The sequence below is a fragment of the Nelumbo nucifera genome, chromosome 7 (assembly GCF_055504915.1).
Source record: "Nelumbo nucifera cultivar China Antique chromosome 7, China Antique-T2T, whole genome shotgun sequence".
Taxonomy (NCBI): Eukaryota; Viridiplantae; Streptophyta; class Magnoliopsida; order Proteales; family Nelumbonaceae; genus Nelumbo; species Nelumbo nucifera.
In genome coordinates this window covers 12,346,611-12,373,825 of record NC_142655.1, presented here as the reverse complement: position 1 = coordinate 12,373,825, position 27,215 = coordinate 12,346,611, and the positions used below count along the sequence as shown (strand labels likewise).

At 37.6% G+C, this 27,215-nt stretch overlaps 2 protein-coding genes across 2 annotated transcripts; both read left to right on the top strand.

The window, feature by feature from the left end:
- The first annotated feature begins 1,183 nt into the window (after nt 1–1,183).
- Nucleotides 1,184–4,363, top strand: LOC104608814 (receptor-like protein EIX2). The gene has a single exon (XM_010274894.2). The coding sequence runs from the start codon at nt 1,184–1,186 to the stop codon at nt 4,361–4,363; it is 3,180 nt and encodes a 1,059-aa protein (XP_010273196.2).
- A 6,738-nt stretch (nt 4,364–11,101) lies between these two features.
- On the top strand, nt 11,102–19,222 carry LOC148790175 (putative CRM domain-containing protein At3g25440, chloroplastic). The gene is made up of 3 exons (XM_088890992.1): nt 11,102–11,503; nt 11,941–12,417; nt 19,178–19,222. The coding sequence occupies exons 1-3, from the start codon at nt 11,120–11,122 to the stop codon at nt 19,220–19,222; spliced, it is 906 nt and encodes a 301-aa protein (XP_088747118.1). The 5' UTR covers nt 11,102–11,119.
- The last annotated feature ends 7,993 nt before the right edge of the window (nt 19,223–27,215 follow it).

Below are 27,215 nucleotides of genomic sequence, written 5' to 3'. Positions count from 1 at the left end.
TTCCACGAAAAAGAGACGAACCAGAAGCCTTCAATTCTGCATAACGATGCCACCAACCAGCTAGCCAGTCGCCAACTTTCCTCGTACAGTGATAATCAATCAGCACGCAGGTTCAGGGCCGACCATATGGGCAATACAGTAACAATTGTTCAATGTTTTCCTCGGCTTCACCACATAAAGAGCAAGACCCGTCCACAATAATTTGTTGAGAAACTTAAATTTTTTAAATTATACTTAAAAAATTCAAACATTTAGGCTGTATTTAGAAACAATGCAAATATGTAAAATGTAAAATGATTCACATAAATTGTAAAGTTGGATTAGTTTTGCATTGACAAATTTACACTCCATTTGCATCATTTCAAATTTATTTACATTGATCAAAAGTAAAATATAACTTTCTTTTTTCCTTTTTATTTCGTAAATTACTAGAAGTCTGATCATTTGTATAGATTTCTCTTTTTATTTTATTAAGAAAAATGTATTTGTATTTTTGTTGATTTTTCTCTTAAATGAAAAACTCCCTATCCCACATTGCCTATGAAAACAGCTTATTTGATATGGCATAGCTCAACCAAAACTGATAATAAGTTTCATTTTGCTTTATCGGTTACAGAGCTTATGGGTGTTGAATTGCTATCTTTCTCAAGTTATTGCCTACTCCTGATTTTGTTGGTCAGATCTTTTGGAAGCGTTGGAAACAGAGCAGTGAGTCATACTATGCCGCCTTCCATAGAAGAGTCAAGATTAGAGCATATACAACGGGCAACAAAAACTCTAACACACGTTAGCAATCCCTGCATCCAAACGTATAAAATAAGCGGGTAAACCCCATGGTATACGTCTTGGTTGTAGCAGATATGGAGTACTCTGCCCCCAGCCCCACCCATGTCGGCTCATATCACCATCTGTCACCAAAACTCGTGCCGTGTGGTGTATGGGGAGAAAATGTCTACTATCTAGTCTTGGGGGACTCAGGGCTGGACTACATGGCACCACACAACACTTCTTAGTCAATCCACCTGTTTGATTTGCGACCCAACAGAAGAACAAAATCATTGACCTTGACCAAGACATAGCCTGAAATAATCTATTAAACATCGTTGAAACTTCTCACAATAATTAAAAAAAAAAGGTAGAGTAACAATCTTTGTAGTTCACAGTAATTCAATAAGTGTGTGAGATGCTGCAACTGCTCGAGGAAATGAGAATGATTTCTTTTGTTATTCATATTTTACTAATTCTCTGCTTTCTGTCGAGGGAATTTGTCTCTAATGGTGATACAACATTTTGTTCGAAGTTTGATAGGGAAGCTCTTATCAACTTCAAAAATGCTCTTGTAGATCCAGAAAATCGACTCTCGTCGTGGCAAGCAGGAAGCAATTGTTGTCAATGGAGGGGGGTGAGCTGCAACAACCATACTGGAGCTGTAATTGCAATCGACCTTCACAATCCATATCCATATGACCCTTATTATGATGACTCTTCCAACAACAGGTATGGGTTCTGGAACTTAAGTGGACGGATTGATCCTGCTTTGTTAAGGCTCAAGTCCTTGAAACATTTAGACTTGAGTGGCAACACATTTCAAGGCACCCCAGTTCCTGAATTCTTGGGTTCTTTGAAGAGATTGCAATATCTAAACCTATCAAAAGCAGGGTTTAGTGGTTCAATTCCTTCCAGCTTGGGTAATCTTTCTAGCCTTAGGTATCTCGATATCTCTTCAGATCTTGATCAACAGACACAAGAGTTTACTCAATGGATGGTTGATTTTGAATGGATAGGTGGTCTTGGCTTCTTAACACACCTTGCATTGAATGGAGTGGACCTCTCACTGGTAGGATCCAAATGGATCCAAGTGCCAAATATGCTATCATCATTGACCGAGTTGCATTTATCCGGTTGTGGCCTCTCTGGCGTCATTCCATCTCTTCAATCTGTTAATTTTACTTCACTTGCCATTATTGATCTCAGTCATAATGATTTCAATTCAAAAGTACCCGATTGGATCATGAATATAACCAGCCTTGTACATATTGAAATGCACAACACAGGTTTGCATGGAAGGATTCCACTTGGCGTTTCTGAGCTTCCCAATTTGCAATACTTGGATCTTTCTGAAAATTTTAATCTTTCTGCCATCTGTTCACAATTATTCAAGGGAAGTTGGAGAAAAATTGAAGTTCTAATGTTAAGTTTCAATAGAATACATGGGAAGCTCCCTGATTCCATCGGAAATATGACATCTTTGGTACAACTGGATTTGAGAGGAAATAATATCAGAGGAAGAATCCCAAGTTCCATGGCAACCCCATGCAACTTAAAAAAATCAATTTTATATCATAATAATAACTCGAGTGGTAGCTTACCAGAATTTGTTCATTGCACATCTAAAGGTGCTCTGTCTGGTTTGAGGTACCTGGATTTGGGTCACAATAAATTACACGGTACTTTACCAGATTGGTTGTTCCAGCTGGAGAATCTAGAGGTGCTTTCTTTGGAATATAACTTACTCCAAGGTCCTATCCCTGCATCTTTAGGGAGATTGTCTCTCCTAAGTGAGTTGTGGCTTCGACAAAATGAATTTAATGGAAGTCTCCTTGCTGATACTTTAGGACGGCTACCAGAATTGGTGGCTTTGGATGTATCTTCGAACTATTTGACAGGTACAATGTCTGAAGCTCATTTTTCAAGCCTAGGTAATTTGGTGGTCTTATACTTTTCTTCCAATTCTTTAACTTTGAATGTTAGCTCCAACTGGGTTCCTCCATTCAACGTTGAAATTCTTGGTATGGGATCTTGCAAAATGGGCCCTTCTTTTCCTGCTTGGCTTCAAACCCAAACTGAACTCATACATTTGGATATCTCCAATGCTAGCATTTCAGGCACAATACCCCACTGGTTTTGGGACCTTTCTTCCAGTTTGACTGTATTAAATGTTTCATTCAATGAATTAGAAGGTCAGTTGCCAAACCCACTTAAGGTTGCATCTTTAGCCTATGTTGATTTCAGCTCCAACCACTTGAAAGGACCCATACCTCTTCCAACATCTGACATTAAATCATTACGTCTCTCCAATAATCAATTCTCTGGTCCTATTCCCTCTGAAATTGGTGAATTACTGCCTGATTTGCAAGCCCTATTCCTTTCAAGTAACCATATAACAGGTGAAATCCCCACCTCCATTGGAAAGATGCCATTTCTGCAATTACTCAGTCTTTCAAGAAATAATTTGATGGGTAGCATCCCTTCAAGCATAGGGAACTGTTCAAAACTAGTTGTCTTGGATCTTAGACAGAATAAACTATCTGGGTTGATCCCCTTGTCATTGGGTCATTTGAAACAGCTTCAGAGTTTGCACCTTAGCGATAATCAGATATCGGGGGAGCTCCCATTAACCTTGCAGGGTTGCACAAGCTTGGAAACTCTAGATCTTGGAAATAACAAACTGTTTGGTGGCATTCCATCTTGGATTGGAGAAAGACTCTCTGCTCTTAGGATTCTTCGATTGAGGTCAAATTCATTTTCAGGTGAAATTCCTTCTCACCTTTCCAATCTGAGATCCCTGCAGGTCTTGGATCTCGCGGATAACAATTTTACTGGCGACATTCCTGCCAGCTTAGGCAGTCTTGAGGCAATGGCTCATGTGCAAAATGTAAACCATTACATACTCTATAATGGGCCACGGGGACAATATTACGATGAGAGTTTGACTGTTTCAATTAAAGGCCTTGAACTCACATACACCAAAACTCTTTCCCTTGTAACTTGCATAGATCTTTCCAGAAATAATTTTTATGGAGAGTTGCCCAAGGAGATTACAAATCTGTCTGGTTTAGTGGTCTTAAGCGTTTCAGAAAATCATATCAGTGGAGAAATTCCTGCAAGAATTGCAAGCATGCATGAATTGTCTTCCCTAGATGTTTCAAATAATGATCTGGGGGGAGCCATTCCTTCTAGCATGTCATCCATGTCTTCTTTGGGTTATCTCAATTTATCATACAACAACTTCTCAGGTCAAATCCCATTTTTTGGGCAGCTGGCAACTTTTAATGAGTCCTTCTACCATGGAAACCCAGGTCTTTGTGGACTTCCACTTGCTATAAAATGCCAAAATGAGGGTCCAAACAGACAAGAGACCATCGAGCATGAGGGTGGCAGTGAACAACTACTCATGGAAACATCGTTTTATTTGAGCATGGGTTTGGGTTTTGCAGCAGGTGTTTTGGTACCTTATCTTGTCATGGCAATGAGAAAGTCATGGAGTGATGCTTACTTCCGTTTTGTCGATAAAATTGTTCATAAAATGTTGAAGATGAGAAGCAACAGGTACACATCCCAGAAAAAACGTCGCCGTCGATGAATGTGTATTGTTATAAATCCTTCAAATTGGGGAAAAGATGCTGCTTTGAATCATGCTGCTTAACTACAAACTTATTGCTCTGTTTTATATTTACACCTACTCAAATCTTCACTTTTTTTCTTTCTTTTTGCAAGTTATTATTTATCGTTGTCATGATGTACATAAAGCAAATAGTACATGAAATTAAGCTAAATATATTAATTAATGTTTTCTCTGTATATGATTACTTTTAAATGTTTCTTGCATTGAAATATATCGGTGCTGCTCTCCCAGTTGCTTGACTTTTCCATATCAATATCTTAAGAATCGAGTAGCCTGAAAACCATATTTTACTACTGCAAATCCCTGATTTTGATTATCAGACTCTTTAGTACTATTCAAGTATAAACAACAGTTGTCATGATTTTATTTAGTATTGGAAACACGGCACTGAGTCATGAGTATTAATATACCACAGCCCATAGCAATCGAGTTAGGATATGTTACAAACAAAAGTTTAACCATGATCAAACTAATATTTTGTTGAAGAGGTTGAACTCCTGTCTCCTGCTATAAATATATTTGGATAAGTTTAACTACACTCATAAGAACAATGATAACATCACAACCCCAGTCAATCATGGAAATTTCAAGTCATAAGATGACAATAATTAAACAGATATTTGTGCACAATCAGGATTTTGAAGATTGTTACTTTCTACACATTGTTGGAATATGTTAAGCCAAATTATTCCAAATATTTCAAATTTAGGAACAGGTACAGTCCAGATCTCCTAAATTTAACGCTTATGCCAAGTTTATTCATAGGGGTGGTTTTGATTGATGAGACTGTATTGAAATAGCTAAAGACACTTCCCAAATAAAACTTGAGTTTTTGTTTCTTGATTCCTAATTGAAAGACTCCTTCTGGATAGCAGTATCAAGTATCAACTTCCATTAATTACATTTAAGATCACATTGATTCCAGCATTTCCTTGCACCTGATGAGACACAATGTCACCTTCCATAATAGCTTCTTTGTTTTGTACATCAGAATCCTTAGAGTAATTTCGTCGAATACCATCTTCCCCTTCCTCTTGTACCTCCTCCTCAACAGGACCAGGAGAATCTACTTCAACATTTTCATCTTTCCCATCCGGATCCCCTTGTTCAATGGGGTCAATATGTTATATCATTTAAAGTACTACATATTTAGGATCTACAACCACCACATCCACCTGAGTCTCCTTTTTGTAGGGGCGACCTCTCTATTAGAAATCACTATATTTCCAGGCTTTTGAAGCTGGATCTTGTGCCTTACGATCTATCCCGATTATCTTTTGATCCACAACGTTGTTTGATGTTTTATTCACCTTATTATTATTGCAAGAAATTTCATCATGCCTTACTTTAAAATAGTTTTTGCAATAAGCGGGATTGTTCATACTCAACTTGTTTGCCAAAACCTCTCACGGCCAGTCCCAATCCAAACTCAATTGGGAATTTGGGATGCTTATTGAGCAAATCCCTTTCAATGCAAACCCTAGCGATATTCATTCTTCACACAGAGATTGTGGCTAGACTGGTCAAACTTCAAAACAGCGCCTATAGTTTGTACGATAGAATAAAATAACCCTTCAACATAGAAATTTATAGGAGAAAAGGGAAGTTAATCCACATCTGAAAGGATTGAAGGCTCCCAGCCTGGCTCAAAATCAGGAACCCATTTGAATAATCTCAATGGTAAGTTCTGTATCTTGAAAGAGATAATTCAAATGTATTGGTAAAATACTGTATTCAAAATTATCTCTGTTTACAGGAGTTTACAAAGGGAATTATATCCATAATACAGAGGCAGTTAATACAATTGCCAGAAGTTATTGGTATATGGTAATGTGGGGACGTATAGTGCTTTGCTTTAACACCCCCTCAGAGTCCGGCTTCAATCAGGGCAAAGACCGTTCCAACAGCCTTTACAGCCTTGTGTTGGGAATATCTCTGTAGTTATGTGATTTATTTTATGGGAGATATTCCCAATGCAAGGATGCAAGGGGCTGCTTGAAGGGTGCGAGCACCGACTTGCCCTGATAGAAGCCGAACTCCCCCCTTAAGCGAAATGGGAGTGCTAACGCTGATATTGTCATGTAGAGTAGTGAAGAACTTGATGTGGAGAGCCCTGGTAAATACATCAGCTGTTTGATCATGAGTGGATGGTTGAGACAGTTTATTTTTATCAACATATGGGATGGTTGATAAAGAAAATTAGATGACACTCAAAAGACACTTATGTCTTTTCAAATGTCACTTAATGGCCAGTTAACGAATTGATTAACAACAAGTACTAGATTGACACATTTTAAAAGTTTGGATACTGAATTGTCACAAGTACTAGATTGATACAGGGTACTAATTGGGGATTTTCCCTAAAGAGAAACTATAACCAAAAGGTTGAAGGGTACTTTGGACCATAATGGTCCGTTTGGTTGCCGAGAAGGGATGGGATGAGAAAGAAAAATTTTATTTGCTAAATTTCAGTGCCTGTGTTTGTTTTCCAAGACTTATTATCCCATAGAATTTGCTTTCCAGTGTTTGGTTGATGTGAAAATTTTGTAGGATGTTTGATTTTACCAAAAATTGTGTTCAATTCCACAACACAGCCCTACCCTATTTACGAGATGACATGGCAAAATATTATTTGATTCTTGCCATGTGGCATGCTAACATACATATATTAAAAACATGTGCATTTAAAATCTGGCATATTGGTACCATTTAAGTTAGCAAAAGTAACTCTCAAAGTCATACATTATCATGTCAGTTTCCCTATGTTCAAAACAAGCAAATACTTGTGGCGTCATTTAAGCAAATATAAAACTGTCGTGACCACCAAACTTACTATCAAAACAATAATGACTATTGATTGTGAATGAGGTTCTTTCAACGCCTTCACCTCCATGTCAGTATCCTCTACATAGGTCCTAGAGGTGTTCCCAATTGTAGGTTGTTTGGATGGTGGATGCAAATTACATTGGTATCGCTGCAATTGAGATACGACCTCTTCATAAGTGCAATACGAACAAAAGTTGCTCTGCTAAATTTGTGTACTTAGGCATTGCACTCTATTTATGTGAAATAAATTCTTGATTGACGCCCTTTGAACACAACATAATATTTTGCCATTTAGACCTATAATCACATAAGCACATATTCCATCAAACCCATATCTAATTAACCTATAATTCAACTCGAAAATAAATCAACCACTAAATCCAACAAGAAATCAAACATATGCTACATATGGGGACTTTGAATCTCTTATATTGAGTTAAAACCTCAATCAAAGAGTTGAACACCTGTTAAGAGTAAATATTTAACCACCCACGCTACTCAAGAGACCCACTCGATTTAATCTCAATTAAAAAAAAAAAAACTGCTTAAATTCATAAGCTCAACTAATAATTATTCTTATCAACATAGGAACCTCTGAACCCCATATCATGGAGTTAAACACTTGTTCAAAGTAAATATTTAATCACCCACACTACTCAAGAAACATGTTCATACAAATCAAAATGAAAAAAAAAAATTCTTAAATTCCGAACCTCAACTAATGATTAATTTTATCGAAATGGGAACCTCCGAACCCCATGTATTGACTTATAACCTGTCAATCAAGGAGTTGAAAACCTGTTCAAAATAAATATTTAATCACCCACCTTACTCAAGAGACTTATACTAATCTCAATGAAAAAAAAATTGCTTAAATTCAAAAACTCAACTATTATATCATTCATTATCATGGGAACCTCTGAATCCCATATATTGAGTTAAAACCTATCAATCAACGAGTTCCACTCGTATTGATTTCAAGAGACCATTCATACTAATTTCAATGAAGAAAAACTGTTTAAATTCATAAAGTCAACTAATATATCATCCATCTACATGGGAACCTCTGAATCCCATATATTGAGTCAAAAGTTGTCAATCAAAGAGATCCCTTCATACAAATTTCAATGAAACCAACCTGTTTTAAGTTCATGAACTCAAGTAATATATCATCAATCTACATGGGAGCCTACGAATCCCAAATTTTGAGTAAAAAACCTGCCAAGCAAATAGTTGAGCAACCTATTTATGTTCATAAACTCAAGTAATAAAACATGTTTAACGTCATCAATTCAAGTAATCATTTATCTATATGGGAGCATGTGAATCTCATAAAATGATTAGGAATCTATTAAGCAAAGATTTGAGATTTGAACACTTATTCAAACTAAACATTTCAATCATCCACAAAATTCAAAATATCCATTCATTTTAAGTTGGAAAACCCCGTATAAATTCATCAATCCAAGTACACAAATCAGCATTCACATGGGAACTTGTGAATCCCATATATTGAATGAAAACCTGTATTTAACAAAGAGATTAACACATGTTCAAAATTCAACAATCATGAATTGTTTCTACCAACTGATGAAGATAAAGCCAGCCAAGACATGTTTGAGTCATATGTCAAAATAAGTAATGTTCAAGTTTTCCAAAACATGAAAGTGCATCCAAGGAAAAACCCATAAAGCATAACAAAAAGTGGGGTGTTAGTAAACCATATATTCATCAATGTCTCCTAAAAAGGGGTGTTAACAAAGTAACTTCATTTAAGTGGGTCTAGCTTTAAATCCAACCATGTCTTAATTCCGGAGCCAAGGCATAAAATTCTATTGCTTGATTTTCAGACTCAGTCAGATAATCAATTACCCTTATGAGAAATGAGGGGTTGTGATCCCATAAGCTCAACACATCATCATAAATCTTTTCCTTCTTTAGCAACCCAATTCCCTTATCAATAGCAGAAGCCAATGATTTAATGCTAGATGCAATCTCATGTACTTCTTCAGCAACTACAACTACATACGACTTTCTTTTCCCTAGACCCCTCAACTCAGTTGAGCTACCCTCCTCAGGTGGCCTAGCCTGAAGAGTTGAGTCTCCATCAACCTCATCAAACACAGGCTCCTACATTGTTGGCATGCTAGTGGTTCCATTCACTGACGTTGCCTCACGCTTGTTTAGTTCCCTTGTAGTGAATGCCCCAACACCAGTTACTTGATCATTTCCACATACTATAGCCAGTTGGTCATAGTTGTGGATGGAATTTCTTCTAAAATGCTTTGCTTATGGGTGTCCCTGCTTAGATGTAATTGATCAATTGCAACAAGTCCATATCTTATTTGTGTATTGTAATATTTAGGATGAATATCATATTGAAGGTTACCTGAATATATTCATTCCATACACGGGGCTCTGCATCGATAATTTTAGTTATGTCATTCCAAGAAAAACCACTAGAGTTGATGATGTTTGTTATCATAGAGAAGTTCTTCTTTATGGTCTTCATTCGATTCCTAATGTAGTTTTGTGTACACTCCACTTCAATTCATACTTATGGCTCTTGTAGCTACACTGTACGCTGAAAATCCTTAAAACACTTGTCAACCTTGTGTATAAGGGTGACTTGCTCCACCAGAGTTTCAATCAATGTATTATCCATTTCACTTGTCCAAATCATGTTCACCTTATTAGCTCTACCATCAGTTTCGCCGAAGTGAGTATCCATGTCTGATTCTAACCAAACAACAATAACTTAAGTTACACGATGAACATAATAAAATCCATACATCTAGCGTGCCACCTTAACTAGTTCATATTAGTATTTCAACTTGGAGAATTGCGTGTTTTATTCTTGTACGTATCAGTATCTGTATCCATGTCTGGTTATGATTGGCACATAGGTGTAAAAGCCCCATCCCTTAGAAGTCCTCATATCAGATGGAGCCCGGGCCCCATTCCAGAAATCATACAATTGGACATTAACTAGTTCTTGTGGTGAGAATCATAATTTAACTACTTGTCTTACATACTAGCAATAATAATCTATAAATCATATAGGCTTATGGATCCAAAAAAAAAAAAAAAGAAGAAAAAAAAAAGAGGAAAACCAGCAGAAAAGAGATAGATTAAGGAAGAATAGAAAAGAGAATTGAGGGATAATTGCAACCATGGGGCACATTACAAATATATCCCTGACTTCCCATCTGCCAATGCATAAAGAAATAGTAATAAAAGAATTATCCTACTCTCTATTACACATTTGTAAACCTGCCAACAATCCCTCTTGTTGAGTACTTAGGGATATTATACTTTTCAATTATGTCATGTAATTAAGGTCTTAATGGATATTATTGTCTTTTATTGTGAACATTATTAATTGCCACTTGAATTTACAGTCCAACATCATTGTCTGCACTTGTATAGTCCATAAATAAAACCAGAGACTAAAACAGAAGTTCAATGATTGAATAAGAGAAAATAGAATGAGATAAAAAGAGAGAAGGAAGAAAAATGGTGGCAAAAGAACCAACTTTGGGTGCATGTGCAGTCATTTTCTATTTATTTGTAATGCTGAAAAGTGCAGAAAAATATACAATTATACCCCTGTTGCCAATAAGAAATGAATACAGCCACTAAAATGTAAAAACACCTCTCAAAACTGCTTGGTGAATTATGAGTGCATCTGCAAGGTGTTCTTCAAATGTAAAAAAGGAAGACATACTTCTATAAGCATAACTTTCCCATATAAAATGTTTGTAGAAGTATTTGGTATTTACTTACAAGTCGAGTAATAATTTCTTATGATATTGCTTTTTTTGTAACATATATATGATCTTTTGACTGGGATAATGGTACTAGGCTCAAAAGAAAGAGGCTACACTCATGGAAGCTCTAAAAAAGATCGAACCCCAAGAGTCATCGGAAGCAACCCATGATCCAGAAATATTAACACCAGAGGAACACTTCTATTTCTTAGAGATGGGTCTTAAATGCAAGAATTTTGTACCCATTGGAAGGCGTGGAATCTTCCAGGGTGTAATCCTTAACATGCATTTACATTGGAAAAAGCACCAGACTCTGAAAGCGATAGTGAAGACATTTACACCAGAGGAGGTGAAAGAGATTGCAGCTGAGCTGGCAAGATTAAGTGGAGGAATTGTTCTCGACATACACGAAGAGAACACAATAATCATGTATAGAGGGAAGAACTACTCACAGCCACCAACAGAGGTAATGTCACCTAGGATCACTCTCTCTCGGAAGAAGGTATTTATTTCATCTTTACTAGTTAGGCTGCAAGCCTGCAATTTAAATTAATGGGTTGCATGTTCTTTGAGGAATTTGAATGCATTATTAGATATAAATTACTTGAAGTTAAAAACATTTCAGATTATGCATCAAATTCTACTGAACTCGACAAAGTCTTGTCCCAACTATTTGGTTATGAATCAATTTTACCATTCCATTCTATGATGGCATGTCCTTTGTTAGAAATTTGAGTGCTTAGATATGCATTGGATGATATGTATAATTGTAAGAGGTAAATGTGAATGGTGAGTGGTTCCACTTACTATTTTCACCAAAATCTTCTTAAGTTAATTTGAACCATGGAGTGGAAAACTAAATGTCTTATTGATGGTAAGCATGAATTTTTCAGCACTGATTATTTTGGTCTAATGCTTTTCTTGTCCTACAATCTGCAGGCTTTGGACAAGTCCAAATATAGAGATGGTCTCCGGGCAGTTCGAAAGTTCATCCCAAGGCTTCAACAAGACCTGGAGTTACTTCAAGTAAAGGCCAGAATGAATCATGAGAATGGAACCAATGTTGTAAATGAAAGCATTGGGACCGTGATTGACAAAAATAACCATGAACCCACTTCAGACTGGCAGCCGGAGGACTCTGAAGATGACATCTCTGAGGATGATTCCATGATGGAATCTGATAAAATGTCAGACTCTGAAGCTTTGTCAGATATTTTTGAGACTAATTCGGACGAACAGGCGGATGAGGAGGCAGAACATCCTCTATACTTGGATGAATTTGATAAATTTCCGATAGAAAGCAATGGAGAACTAGAGGATTTTGAGGATCACCTGCGTCAAATTTCTTTGAACTCCACGAAAGATTATTCATTGGGGAAGGATGAAGGATTGCCAGACCTTGATGAGGTTGACAATGTTGCCATATAAAGCAAATAATCAGTGGCTGGTTGATCAGCATAAAATAATCAGTGACTTTCTCAATCAGCATAAATATACTCAAGATTTAGTTGCATTAGCTGGTCTTCAGGATTCTTCATTGGTTGATACTCCTCTCGAAGTGAATGTCAAGTACCACTCGGATGAGGGAGAACTACTTTCTGATCCATCTTTTGTATTCATATTATCTTTCCGTAAGTAGATTGTATAGCTGTAGGTAGAGATAAATCAGTGTAAATCAGGACTTAAATTATAGTATCAGAGCCATTCAATCAAAATTCTTTCGAAAGAAAAGTTATCATGGTATCAGAGCCATTGTCTTAGAGTTTTGGAATTTCTGGTTATTCTTGGGTGACATTGGAACTTCAGGCCGCCATAGATTACAAGTTCCATCTGGGTGATTTTCTTCAGAAAGCTCATGTATTTTGGTAATTTCTTTCTAGTCATATTTTGGGTTGTTTATCTCTCTATATTTGTCTTGTTTTCTGCTGACAATGGCTGGTAACCACTCTGAATTTTGTGTTAAATTTACAGGAAAAAATTATTTAGCATGGGAATTTCAATTCTGTTTATATGTTACTGGAAAAGAGTTATGGGGACATATTGATGGTACTACTCCAGCTCCAGCAGATGCTACTAAATTAGCTAAATGGAAAATCAAAGATGCTAGGGTGATGCCTTGGATTACCGGGTCATGTGATTCTAAAATTGTTCTTAATTTACGCCCCTATAGAAGTGCTCAAACCATGTGGGAATATTTGAAAAAGGTTTATAATCAAACAAATTCAGCCCGGAGATTTCAATTAGAGTGTGAAATTGCAGATTATACACAGGGGAGTCTCTCTATTCAAGATTACTATTCTAGTTTTCAAAATTTATGGGCTGAATTTTCTGATATAGTGTGTGCTGCAGTGTCTAAAGTTTCTCTTGCTGATGTATTGGTTGTTTATGAAATTAGCAAGCGTGATCAGTTTCTGATGAAGCTACGTTTAGATTTTGAAAATGCTCGTTCTAATTTGATGAATCATCATCCTCCTCCTACCTTAGATGTGTGTTTTAGTGAATTGCTTCGTGAGGAACAACGTCTTCTTACACAAACCACTCTTGAATAAGAGAAAATGACTACAACACACATGGCATTTTCGGTTCACGGAAAAAGCAAGGGTAAAGATATGAGTAAGGTTCAGTGTTTTAGTTGCAAGAATTATTGGCATATTAAAGCAAATTGTACCCAGAAATTTTGCAATTATTGCAAAAAGCATGGGCACATCATCAAAGATTGTTTAACTCGCCCTCAAAATCGTCAAAACACTGCTTTTCAAGCAACAGTTGGCAATTCTTCTACGGATCAGATTCAAACTGGGCCCTCAACTATGTCAGCAGTCAATCAAAATGCTCAATCCACTGTTCTTACTCATAAAATGGTGCAACAAATGATAGTTTCAGCCCTCTCAGCTCTGAGACTCCAAGGTAATGGTAATTCTTTATCTAAGTCTTGGCTTGTTGATTCTGCCGCATCAAATCACATGACTAGTTCTGCTAATTTGCTACAAAATGTCCGGTCCTATCATGGTTCAGAAAATATTCAAGTTGCTAATGGAAATCATTTGCCCATTACTGGTGTTGGTGATATTACTCCGGTTTTCAACAATGCTCTTATATCACATGGACTTTTTGATAATCTTCTTTCAGTTGGCCAATTAGTAGAAAATAACTATAATGTCCATTTTTCTCGTAATGGTTGTTGTGTGCAGGATTAGGAATCGGGGACAGTGATCGCGAAGGGGCCTAAAGCTGGACGTTTATTTCCTTTGCACATTTCCATTCCTAGTAATGTTTCTTTTGCATGTTCTGCTGTTAGTAATAAAAATGAGGTGTGGCATAAACATTTGAGACACCCCAATTCTACTATATTGTCTTATTTGTTGAATTTTGGTTTATTAGGCAATAATGATAAAATTTCAAGCCTTTCTTTTGATTGTTCAACTTGTAAATTGGAAAAAAGTAAAATTCTTCCTTTTCCTTTTCCCGGTAGTCGTGCAGATAAATGCTTTGATATTATTCATAGTGATGTATGGGGGATTACACTTGTTATCTCTCATACACATTATAAGTATTTTGTGACATTTATTGATGACTATAGTCGATTTACTTGGATTTATTTTCTTCGTTCCAAATCTGGTGTTTTTTCGGCCTTCAAGACTTTTGTTGCGCATGTTGAAACTCAATTTTCTACTGTCATCAAAGTTCTTCGATCTGATTCTGGTGGAGAATACATGTCTCATGTACTTCATGATTTTTTAAATGAAAAAAGTATTCTCTCACAACGTTCTTGTCCACACACACCTCAACAAAATGGTGTGGCGGAGAGAAAGAAGCATCATCTCTTAGAAGTTGCTCGTACTTTGCTACTTGAGTCTTCCGTTCCTCCTCAGTTCTGGGTAGAAGCTTTATCTACAGCAGTTTATCTTATTAATAGACTGCCTTCTCAAACTCTAAACCTTGAGTCTCCTTATTTTCGTATTTATCAACAGCATCCTCAGTATGGGCATTTACATACATTTGGTTGTGTTTGTTTCGTTCATTTGCCTCCTCTTGAACGTCATAAACTTTCTACTCAATCTGTTAAATGTGCATTTATGGGATATAGTACAAATCATAAAGGTTTTGTTTGTTATGATTCATCTTCTAAGAAGCTTCGTGTTTCTTGCAATGTTGTTTTCTTTGAAAATCAGTTTTTCTTTCCAACTTGTGATCAGTCATTCTCCGATATTTCTATTCTTCCTAGCTTTGATGAATCGTCTTCTTTTCCTGAACGATTCAAGCCTGGATATGTGTATGAACGACGTCATTCACCACCGCCCCTTCCAACTCCAGATCTGTCACCTGATCCTGCTCCGGCTATCTTGAGATGCTCCACTAGAGTCTCCCGTCCTCCTAATTGGTATGGCTCCTATCATACATCCTTTAGTGCTGCTTTATCCTCTGTTTCGGTTCCATCTTCTTACTCCCAGGCAGTTAAGCATGAGTGTTGGCAACAAGTAATGAAAGAAGAACTTTGAGCTCTTCAGGATAATCATACATGGGATATTGTTCCATGTCCACACAAAGTTAAACCTATTGGGTGTAAGTGGGTTTACTCAGTGAAACTTCGCTCTGATGGGACTCTAGAGCACTATAAAGCTAGGTTGGTTGCTCTTAGTAATCGATAGGAGTATGGGGTGGACTATGAGGAGACATATGCTCCTGTGGCTAAAATGACTACTGTGCGAACAATTCTTGCCATTGCTGCTTCACAGGGTTGACCACTTAAACAAATGGATGTCAAAAACGCTTTTCTCCATGGTGATCTCAAAGAAGATATCTACATGACACCTCCTCTTGGTTTGTTCTCCTCTTCTACTTTGGAAGTTTGTAAGTTGAACCGCTCATTGTATAGCTTAAAACAAGCTCCCCGTGCATGGTTTGAGAAGTTCAGATCTACCTTGCTACAGTTTAAGTTTATGCAAAGTCAATATGACTCTTCTCTATTCCTTCATAAAACTTCTACTGGAATTGTCCTTCTTTTGGTCTATGTTGATGACATAGTTATAACAGGAACGGATTCTTTATTGATTACTCAGCTTCAGCAGCGTCTTCGAGAATCCTTTCATATGAAGGATCTTGGCCACCTTACATATTTCTTGGGATTGGAAGTTCAATCTAACTCCTCTGGTATATTTCTCAATCAGCATAAATATATTCAAGATTTAGTTGCATTGGCTGGTCTTTAGGATTCTTCATTGGTTGATACTCCTCTCGAAGTGAATGTCAAGTACCATTCGGATGAGGGAGAACTACTTTCTGACCCATCTTTGTATTGACAATTAGTGGGCAGCTTAAACTACCTGACTATTACTAGACCTGACATCTCCTTTGTTGTCCAACAAGTTAGTCAATTTATGCACTCTCCCCATCATCTTCACTTGGCTGCAGTTCGTCGCATCATAAGATATCTTCGGGATACTCCATGTCGTGGTTTATTTTTTCCCACTGGGTCTTCTCTGCGCCTTAGTGCTTTTAGCGATGCCGACTGGGCTGGTTGCCCAAATACTCGTCGCTCTGTTACAGATTGGTGTATGTTTCTTGGGGATTCTTTGATATCGTGGAAGAGTAAGAAACAATATCGAGTCTCTAAATCTTCTACTGAATTTGAATATCGGGCTATGTCTACTGCCTGCTCTGAGATTACTTGGCTTCGAGGATTGTTAACTAAGATTGGATTTCCTCAATCTAATCCCACTCTGCTGAAAGAATGAGAGATCCATCCCATTGACGCCCAAAGATTGCGGAATAAGGGGCGAATTTCAAAAATTTTTCTCTCCCTTCAACTGGGAATCACATTCCCTATTTAGAAAATCATATTTTCAAGGATCATTCTTGAACCTTAAACTGAACCAGATCTGAACCAAAAGGAATAGGAGAAAATTATACTTGATACGGAGAAGTAATATCTCCCAACGAAGGTGTTCACGCCCAAGGAAGGATCCAAAGACTGCTCCCACTGAAGATGGCGCAGTGCAGGATGGAGCAGAATCAGCAATGTTCTTCCCCAAGAACTCTGTCCTTCGCAAGAATCAGTAAGATGGTACGTGAGCACAGCTTCCTTTCAATCCTTTCTCAAAGAACTGATGTCAAGATCCAATCTTGACTTCTCCCACAACTGGAGATCGAACTGGCAAACAGGGCGGCAAGAGCAGGGAGGCGGCAAGAGAGTATTCGCAAGGTGCAGAATTCTCTCTTCTTGATTTCAGCACTAAAGAAAATCTGATGATTTGTGTCCTCAAGGCTGCCGCCCCCTCCTTCTTTTGTTAACCTAAAAGATCAGCTCCTAATCCAGTTAGGAGCAGCTTATCCAAATCATATTTGGATAAGACTTCTCTTTAGGTGATAGGGATAAACCCTTATCTTATCTGCAGATTAGATTAGCTTTCTCCTAATCTCATTTGGAGGTTTCTAAATCTGAATCACATTCAGATCTGGACTCTCTGAGTGGATAGGGTCAAGACCCCATCCTATCTGCTAATCCATCTCAGAATTCGCCCCTTTAATTAACTAAATGAATAGCCCAGTTCGAAATGGGCTTCAGGCCCATTAAGCTTATGTGCACATTTAACCTTCCTAACTGCTACCTAGTTGGGCTTCCTTGTATGGCGTGGGACCCAAGCATTGATCTACACATCAGCCACATGGGTTCGGCCCAGCCTTTGTTACAAGGCCTGGTCGAATACACTGTTAAAGACAGTGCACCCCCTGAAACCCATCGAATGGGCTCTATGGGCCCAACACTTACCCTAAGTGGTCCTTGGGCCAAGCCACCTTGTAACACCTAGGGACTGTGGGCAGATGCAAGATTAGCCCATCAGGTATTATCCTCAATGGTCTTACACTTAACCTCTCAGCCCGTAATGATCATACACTGCCCGACAAGAGAGGACCTCTCCCTCGGTTGCAAGGAATAGTGTTGCACTCTCCACTTATATGGATCCCAGGAATTAAAACCCTTTTGCAAATATTTGAGAAACCATAATATATATACTTTTATATCTCATATAAAATATACTTTGCAAAACAAATCTCAACGGTTGAAATCGGCTGCCGGCAATCTTGGTTTCCATCAGTGGTAGTGCATCCTTGATCATTACCTTTGTCTAACAAAGGGGCTGATCCTGTCACTATGATCACCCACTCAGATGAATTCTCGAACTGTCCCAACATACCTAGGTTTTGACCCCCGCTAAGGATCTCACTGAATGGTATATCAAAGACAGCCCAATCTGACACCTAGTGCAGTATCATAATCGAGTGTAGGGGTCGGGTGTAACTTTCCAGTTTTGCCCATCAATCTCCAAGGTCCAGAGCAATACTGGAAATCTGGTCCAGTTCAAAGATTCAATTAATCCTACACTGTATGTGCCTAGGGTCTCACCCTGGCAGCTGAGACAGGCCACCCCAACCGACTTGGTGGCACCACAGTGTCAGCCTTGTCAGGATAGGTCTCCCCAGACCGACCCACTGGCTGTGAACATTCTAAACTAACACGAGTCTCATTAAGTGTCTAGTTTAAGGGTATTACACAGAAACATACCAAGGGAACATGAATCAAATATGCATTTTTATTCATTTACAATAAACTCATAAAGTACATCATTCTGATTGAAGCTAAGGGCATATAAAACTGTCTGACATCTGCTACATGCAAATAATACCAGTGCTATTCAAATTGCTACTAATCCAATCTACCATGAGCACACCAAGCACATTGAAGTTGATTGTCATTATATTCGAGATGCTATAAATGCTCAAGTTATTTCTCTTCCACATGTTTCTACAGCTTTGCAAATTGCCGATGTGTTTACCAAGTCTCTTACTCGACAGCGCCATAAATTTCTTATTGGCAAATTGATGCTTCTTGATCAGCCAACATCAATTTGAGGGGGGGGGATGTTGCCATATAAAGCAAACACCATATAAAGCAAACATTTATTTTGTACAGCCTATTTATTTTGTATTCATATTATCTTTCCGTAAGTAGATTGTATAGCTGTAGGTAAAGATAAATCAGCCTTAAATCTCTGTAAATCAATGTAAATCAGGCCTTAAATTACTGTATATTCAGTTATATATTCAATGAAATCAGAAAAAAAAGGCATTGAGCCATTCAATCAAAATTCTTTCGAAGGAAAAGTTATTAGACAAGATATTCTTGCGTGCAGGATCATTGTTAAGAAAAAAGAGGAGATAGACAAAATCTAAACTAGGAAATGATAATATTATAATCTTGAAAATCAGCTAATTTATTAATTTTATGTTTCTAACTTTCTATGGTCGATGCATCATCATTATCATTACCCAAGTCTTATCCCAAGTTCTCAACTTTATGGGGTCGACTTTCTTATTTTTGAATGTTGTATAATTTCTAAAACTCCATAATGCCCTTATATTGTATTATGGAACTATTTATCCTTGTATTTTTATGGTATAACCGATAATTGTGCTCTTCAACGAGCTTATTTAGCACGGGCGAAACGGATTTAACTAGTCCACTCTATGAAAAGCCTTCATTTTCTACTTCCTAGTTATCTCTACTTTGTGAAACTGGTTTACAACTTAAACTTTTCACCTAATTCTATTATTTGCCAATTAAATTGTTGGTGTGTGGACACCAGTTCTTCTTTTGGACAGTGGGGTTTTTCACTTCAATAGTCTTGGTTGCTTCTTCTAAATTGGGTGTTAAGGTTCTTTTTGTTTCTCACCCAAAGTGAGCGAGAAAGAGATAATATACTTTTCCTTGCCCATTTTCTCACCCAAAGTTCATAGGATCTTTGTTGCAAATGAAAGTTTAATAGGCCAAGTGTCACTACACCCAAAATAAAGGGTTATAATATACAACTTACCCATTCAATGCAAACCAAATTTCCTCGGAAGTTTTACAAATGCAATACATAAAAATAGAGAATTTGATAAAAGAAAGGTTTTTGAAACTATAAAAGAAAGAGCCTGAGAGAAAATTCAAGGCTGGAAACAAAAACTCCTCTCCCCAGAAGGTCGTGAAGTCCTCATCAAAACAGTGGCCACTGCTTCTCCACTCTACCACATGAGCCATTTCAAGCTTCCATTAGGCATGTGTAAGAACTGAATAGCCAATTTGTTGATTTCCTCTGGGTCAAAGAAGAGATGAGCAAAGGATCCATTGGATCAGCTGGTCAAAGCTTTCTCTTGTAAAGGCAGTTGGTGGGATGGGTTTCCGAGACCTGAGAGCTTTCAACTGGGCGCTCCTGGGCAAGGTTGCCTGGAGATTAATCCATAGTAAAAACACACTCTGGGGACGACTTCTTGCAGCCTTATACCATCCAAATAGGCCTTTGATTGAAGCGGGTAACCAAACTAATTGCTCTTGGTTATGGCAAAGTCTAATATATGGGTTGTCTCTTCTCAAGAAAGGCCTTATTTGGAGAATTGGTACAGGTGCTGAGGTGAACATTTGGGAGGACCCTTGGCTCCCTCACTCTATTGAGTTTAAAGTACACTCCCCACGGCCCCCAGACTGTCAGTACACTAAAGTTCAGGATCTCATGCTTCAAAATCCTCGTCGCCGGAACCTAGTAGTGCTCACAAGACTATTCAACCTTAAAGACATTATGTCTATTTCACTAGGCTCGATTGATGAAGAGGACTCTCTAATTTGGCATTTCTCAGGTGATGGGAGATGCACTGTAAAATCAGGCTACCAAGTAGCTTGCCGATATCTATTGGAAGGTTCAAATCAGGCTACCAACTCTTCTCCGTTTCAAAGGAAATTGAACATAAGCCTGGAATGTCAGGGGTGTGGAGAAACAGAGAACGTCCAACACCTCCTGCTCTACTACCCCTATGCACGAACTGTGTCGATCCACTCCCCGCTAGCATTAAGATCTGATCAGAGTAATAGTAACCACATTTTGGAGTAGATAACTACTTGGTTTGACAGTAGAAGCTACCTAGAAGGAGATTATGCAGACTGGGCAGCCCTCCAATCGATTATATGTTGGCAGTTTATGGTTGGCAAGAAATGATTAGTATTTCAAAAGAATAGACAGAAGCCCAGTGGTAGTGGTTCAGAAAAGTTTAGCTCTGTGGGGTGAGCTCTGTCCCCAGGTTGCAGCCTCTCAACCTACAGATCCACAAGTGAACCACGTTACAGACTGTGGCTGGATGCCCCCTCCTTCAAATTGGATTAAGGTAAATTGTGATGCAAGTTTTGATAAGATCTCGGTTGGGCTGGTTTAGCTTGTGTTGCTAGAAGTAACACTGGTCTAGTGTTGAGTGCTAAAGAGGAAAGAGTTAGATGCCAGTCAATTCTAGATGCAGAAGCCGGAGCAATAAGACTTGGCTGCTACGAAGCTCTAAATGCTGGTTTAGATAACATCCTAATCGAGTTAGACTCACTTTCGGTGATTCATTATATTTTAAACAAGCAAAATCCGGAGTTCTCTCCCCTGAAGAACATCTGGTTGGATATCAGTAGCCTTTGCAAGGCGTTTCTCCACTTCGAGTTTTCACCTTTCAGCACTGTAATAGCGACACAAACAAGCTGGCCCACCACCTAGCCAAGGCGGCTATTTTGCCTGGAAATTACTTTATGGCGACCAACCATTTCTCATTATGGTTCAACCCATTTGAACATTTCTGTTTTGAAAATCTGTATCCTCCTTGATCCTTTCTATTGGTGCAAATAAAGTCATATCTTTTTACCAAAAAAATCTGGTCTCTAATATATATCATGTTTTAGGACAATACAATTTACTTTTACTTCTGGTAGGTTCATGCACCTTATTGGATTTAGGAGTTTGATCATAAATATCAATCATTCTCAACTTGTAAAAAAGTCCAATGTGGTAGGGGAAATTACTCCCTTGATGAGAATATTACTAATTGATCTATAGTGATATAAAGAGTGTAAATGTCACTTATCTCAGACTTTTCCCTAATAAAATGTTTGTCCATTTCAATATGTTTTATCCTATCATGAAGAATAAAGTTGTAAATAATATTAATAGTAATGTTGTTATCATAGTACAAGGCCATAGGACTTGTCACAAAAAAGACCTAATTCAAGAAGCATGTTCGTACCACCACTGATTATTTCTTACTCCTTCATGTAGAGTTCCCAATTTGCATTTGTATAAGCTTCAACCTTCATGTGCTCATTGTGAACAAATAAGATGCCTCATGGATGCTTAAATATGTTAGTACCCTTTGTGACTAAGACATGTTATTATTTTAGAAAATGCATATGTTGATTGAGTACAAGAACAATATAAGAAATGTTTGGTGGGGTCATGGAGATTTACAACAACCAACCAACAAGTCTTCTGAACTTTCTAGCTTCAACAACAATATCCCCCACAATCTCCTAACATGTGAATGGACTCAATAGGAGTCTCAACCAGTTTATATCCAAACTTACTTACATCATAGATCTAAGACATATTTCCTTTGGAAAATGATGTCTTTCCTTCACCAAGTGAGAGGAAAGAAACTATTTCAACTTATAAATCTTTATCTCCCAATCACCTATGATGACAATTATTTTCTTGTGTTCCCTGTTCACAAACATAGTATAGTCTAACACTACTTAAACCCCATTTGCTAAATTGCTTGGTTAAATAAGCCAAATCAAGTACATCATGAATTCGTGATTGCTTCAACCTATACAAAAGACTTCTTAAGGTGACAAACATTCCCTTAACTACCCTTTAATTGAAAACCTAGAGGTTGTATCATATACACTTCTTTTAAGTTTTCATTCAAAAAGACATTCTTCACATCAACTTATACATCTAAAGTTGGCTACCAAAGATATAAAAACCATATATTCATCTTTGCAATAGAAGCAAAGGTCTTTGTATAATATACACTATACAATATATAAAGCCTTAAGCTAAAAGCCTTGCCTTATATCTCTCGATGGACTTATCAGCTCTATGCTTTATAGTAAGGGAAAATTCCCGATAGGTACCATGTACTTTAGGCCAAGTGCCAATTTAGTACCTGAACTGTAAAATGTGACAATCTAGTATCCGAGCTTTTGAAATGCAACAATCTAGTACTTATCGTTACTGGACCGTCAATTATGTATATCATGTGACTTCATGTGCAATTTAAGACTTTTGAAAATACCAAAATTACCCTTGAAAATAAAACACACTATTCATCATCTTCTTTCTTAAAAAAATGAAACAAAGCCCAAGCCAATCTCTCAAGATCATCATTTCATGATGAAAACACAAGACCAAGGTTCACCGCTAGCCGCCATCATGGCAAATGGGAGGGGTGGTGTTCTTAGTTCATCACCGTAGCTGCCACCATGGCCCACGCTTGATACTCCTAATCAAGAGAGAGAAAGAGAACTACAGCGGAAGCGGAACAGGAACTGTGGAAGAGGAGAGAGAAAAAAGGGCGTTCGTTGACTATGAAATCGTTGACCATGAAATGGAACAAAGGAACACTTGGGCAAAGTCTTGAATCCTGACTCCTGAGAATCTGGAGGTAGCAAAAGAGGCGGAAGAGAACGCAGACGAGGAAGAAGATGGAGGTCCGGTAGAGCCACGAACACAACTCCAACGTACATGCCAAGGCATCGCTCACGTAAACGTTACCCAAGAATGGAATTCGAGTGGCCCTGGAGCTGTACCATCATATCTTGTACGCACTCTCTGCCGCGAAACATGGCAACACGAACATCAAGGCAGCAGAAAGGGCTTGCAGTTGACGAAGAAGAAAACTCTCTGTAATGAACCGCCTCTCAGGACATCAAGGCGCTTCGTTAGAGCCGCCCCTCAGTTGACGCAGTTAGTCAAACGCAAGCTATTAGAAATACAAACTGCAGTTTTCTTCTTGACGCAGTTAGTCAAACGCCCCTCAGTTGATGCCCTGAGTTTTCTTCTTCGTCAGAACCTAAGTTTTCTATTTGAATTTCTAATGGCTTGTAGTTTGACTATTTGTATTTCTAATGAACCTCCCCCATAGCCCATAACCCACGAAGAAAACTCAGGACATCAAGTTTCTCATTTTGACTATTTGTATGTGTTTCTAATGAGCCCATAGCCCATGCAGAAAACTATCTGTTTTCATTTCTTGTAACATAGAGGAGGGAGGAGGGGATGTTGGATTTTAATCTCATAAGAGATTAAATTTAATGGGTTTGATTGGTCAATTACATGAGAAATTGCACATTCACACTTTGAAAAATTAGTTTTTCTCTTACAATACCCAGTTTTGAACTTGTCCCACATTGGAAAATTATAAGCTTTGTTTTCAGTATTTTAATAGGAGATGATTTATACTCCTTAGAAATAGTAGAGGAGAGTATGGGGGTTTGATATTGCACAACGCGCGCGAAAGTGTGTGTGCAGCGCAATGAGGCAAGTGCACTTTGCCCGCACCCGCGTGGCTCGCAAAGGGCGGCTTTGGTTTTAGTGCGATGCTGACCGTTGATCATCGTTGATGAGATCAACGGAGTTAACAATCATTATTTTAAATAGTCACAATGTTTGAAATTGTGACTATTCAAGGTGCCTTCTCTAAACCAGCACCTACCTTTTCTTCATACCTCTTCATAAATTATTTAAGGAGCATGAATTAGACTTCAAAAACACACAATTTCAAAATCCACTTTCTCTCTCTCTCAGTCCGGTCTGCTATAGTCTCACAGAAGGTTTCTTCAGAGATTCTTCAACTTTGCTGGTTGCAGATTCTCGCCTAAGGCTTTGTTGTATCCTGGGAACGGATTTGCCTGTAACCCAACAGCAAACTCGGTGAAACTGAGTGGGGGCAAATAACCTTCTAAAGACAGTGTCTTTAGACGCGCCTCAGAGGTTCTCCTCCAAAGTTACAGTGACCCCATTTTCCAACAGGGGAGGAACAAAGGAGAGGGAAGAAGAAATGGAACATCAATGTATTCCAATCTCATTAGAAGTGCACCTCGGCACATACCAAACGAGTGTAGGAAATCCAGTCTTGGTTTGGTTAGTGAGAAGTTGAGATCGTTGTTGCTTTATTAACAAAAGGTTGATAAAGAAAATTAGATGACACTTGAAGGGTAATTATGTCTTTTTTCATGACACTTAATGACTAGTTAACAACAAGTACTAGATTGTTGCATTTCGAAAGTTCGGGTACTAAATTGTCACATTTTAAAGTTCAGGTACTAAATTGATACTCGACCTAAAGTACAAGGTACCTATCGGGAATTTTCTCTTATAGTATAGACCCACTTAACTTAGGCTCTTTTCCTTCAAGAAAATCAATTAGTTTCAACATGTTCTTGCATATGGCATTAATCTTTTCTAATATAGTGCACTTAGTTATATATGATATGACACCCTTGTATTGGGCAATAAGAATATCAAGGTCGTCAATGACAAGAGGTGAAGGCAAAGGAATTATATTAGCTTGGAAGAAGATGGATTATAATGTGGATTTGCCTCCTAAGGATCGGCCCATTGGCATTGACTGCATAGCTTCTGGTTGCTTTACACCTTAAATGCATATTGGACCTCCTAATGATGATGATAATGAGAAAAAACATGAAGAGGATAAATTAAATGGCCTACTGAGGATGAGACTAGACTTGTTTGTGGTCCAAGTTTGAGGTTAGATTATGCCAAAATTTGAATGGGCTTAGCCCAAAGCCCAAGCCTAAAATAGTGTAAAACGTCCATAGGTCGAGCTTGAAGCCCATGCTGTGAATAAGTCTAGATAAGACAAACTGGTATGAGAATGAGAACTAAGGACAAAAGGAGTAGAAACCAAACTAGATCTAGGAAATTAAACTCATCTATCATCACCACAAATCTCTCCCTAAAGAGAAATAGAAAAGTAAGATTGGGGTTCATCTAACGAAACATAAAACTTAAATCACTCAATGGCATAATGTTTATACCCCTTTTGAGACAAAGGGTACCTAAGAAAACACAATAAATAAACTTGTATTCAAGTTTACCGCACCCAAAGACCAAAAGAGAAGAGCTTTTAGGATAAAAAAGCTTATAAAAGACCTTGTATTGGAGGATCTTGCCAAGCATTTGCAATAGTAGGCTTTAAACCATTTTCAACAAAATGTCTATTTTTCCATTTAGCTATACTATTTTATTGAGGTGTCTTACAATAAGAATTATGATATATGTTTATATGAAAGAATTAGTCACACCTTTGATAAACTGTTTCACATTATCTAATTGGAAAATCTAAACATCCACATAAAATTGAGTATAGATCATATAAGAGAAGTTTTTATTTCCTTATGTAAATTCTTCAAGTGAATTAAAGTAAATATATCCGTGTATTAAGAATAGTATTATCAATAAAAGCATGGACCCCATGCATCAAAATGCACAATATGATATGAAAAAATAAATATTCATTAGAAAACAAAGAAGACTTCATAACAATAAGGCTATCACTGAGACTCACTAAGAACAAAGAAGACTTCATAACAATAAGGCTATCAATGGACTCTGAAAGTCAGATATCGTATTTAACCCTAAATCCAATTATGTCAAATTCGGATGCTAGAACTTGCATCAATTAATAATTGGATCAGAAGCAGATTTAACCCCATTTGGCCCAGTTTGTTAGAGAACAAAAAGCCTATTCAAAAATCTCACCTAACAACTTAAGCTTTTAAGATAAATGGTTCCTTGAAATGGTATTAGAGCCTCCTTAACCTAGGGGTGAATGTGAACTGGGTTGGGCTTAGGCTGGGCTTTGCACATATGATAAGGGCTAACCTAAGCCTGGGCCTAGGTGGGCTTGATTCCAGATCTATGTCTTTCACATATGAAATATTACATATATATAATATTTTATATTAAATGACATATAACATGCATATAAACTTATTTATACATTATATAATACAAAATATTATATATAATATAAATGATAAGTGTCATATTGTAATATTTATATATAAAATATACAGTATAATATAAAATAACATGTGTATATATATAAATTATACATAAAAATGTGTATGCTTAAATATATGTGGATCAGGCCAGGGCCTAGCCCTAAAATTTGTGGACTTGATGTAGACCCGGGCCAAAGCTGAACACAAAATCCATGCTCAAGCCTAGAATTTTTGGGTCGGGAAAATCAGAACCAGGAAGGAAAAGAAAAGAAAAGAAAAGAAAAAGAAAGTAAAGGAAAAGAAAGAGGAAAAGAAGATAAAGGAAAAGGAAAGAAGGGAGAAA

What these genes read in the sequence shown, in the direction of transcription:
- LOC104608814 (XM_010274894.2), top strand. Translation starts at nt 1,184, where the DNA reads ATGCTGCAACTGCTCGAGGAAATGAGAATGATTTCTTTTGTTATTCAT.
- LOC148790175 (XM_088890992.1), top strand. Translation starts at nt 11,120, where the DNA reads ATGGAAGCTCTAAAAAAGATCGAACCCCAAGAGTCATCGGAAGCAACC. An exon ending in TCACTCTCTCTCGGAAGAAG is followed by an intron (nt 11,504 to 11,940) that starts GTATTTATTTCA and finishes TACAATCTGCAG; the next exon opens with GCTTTGGACAAGTCCAAATA. An exon ending in ACCTTGATGAGGTTGACAAT is followed by an intron (nt 12,418 to 19,177) that starts GTTGCCATATAA and finishes TTATTAGACAAG; the next exon opens with ATATTCTTGCGTGCAGGATC.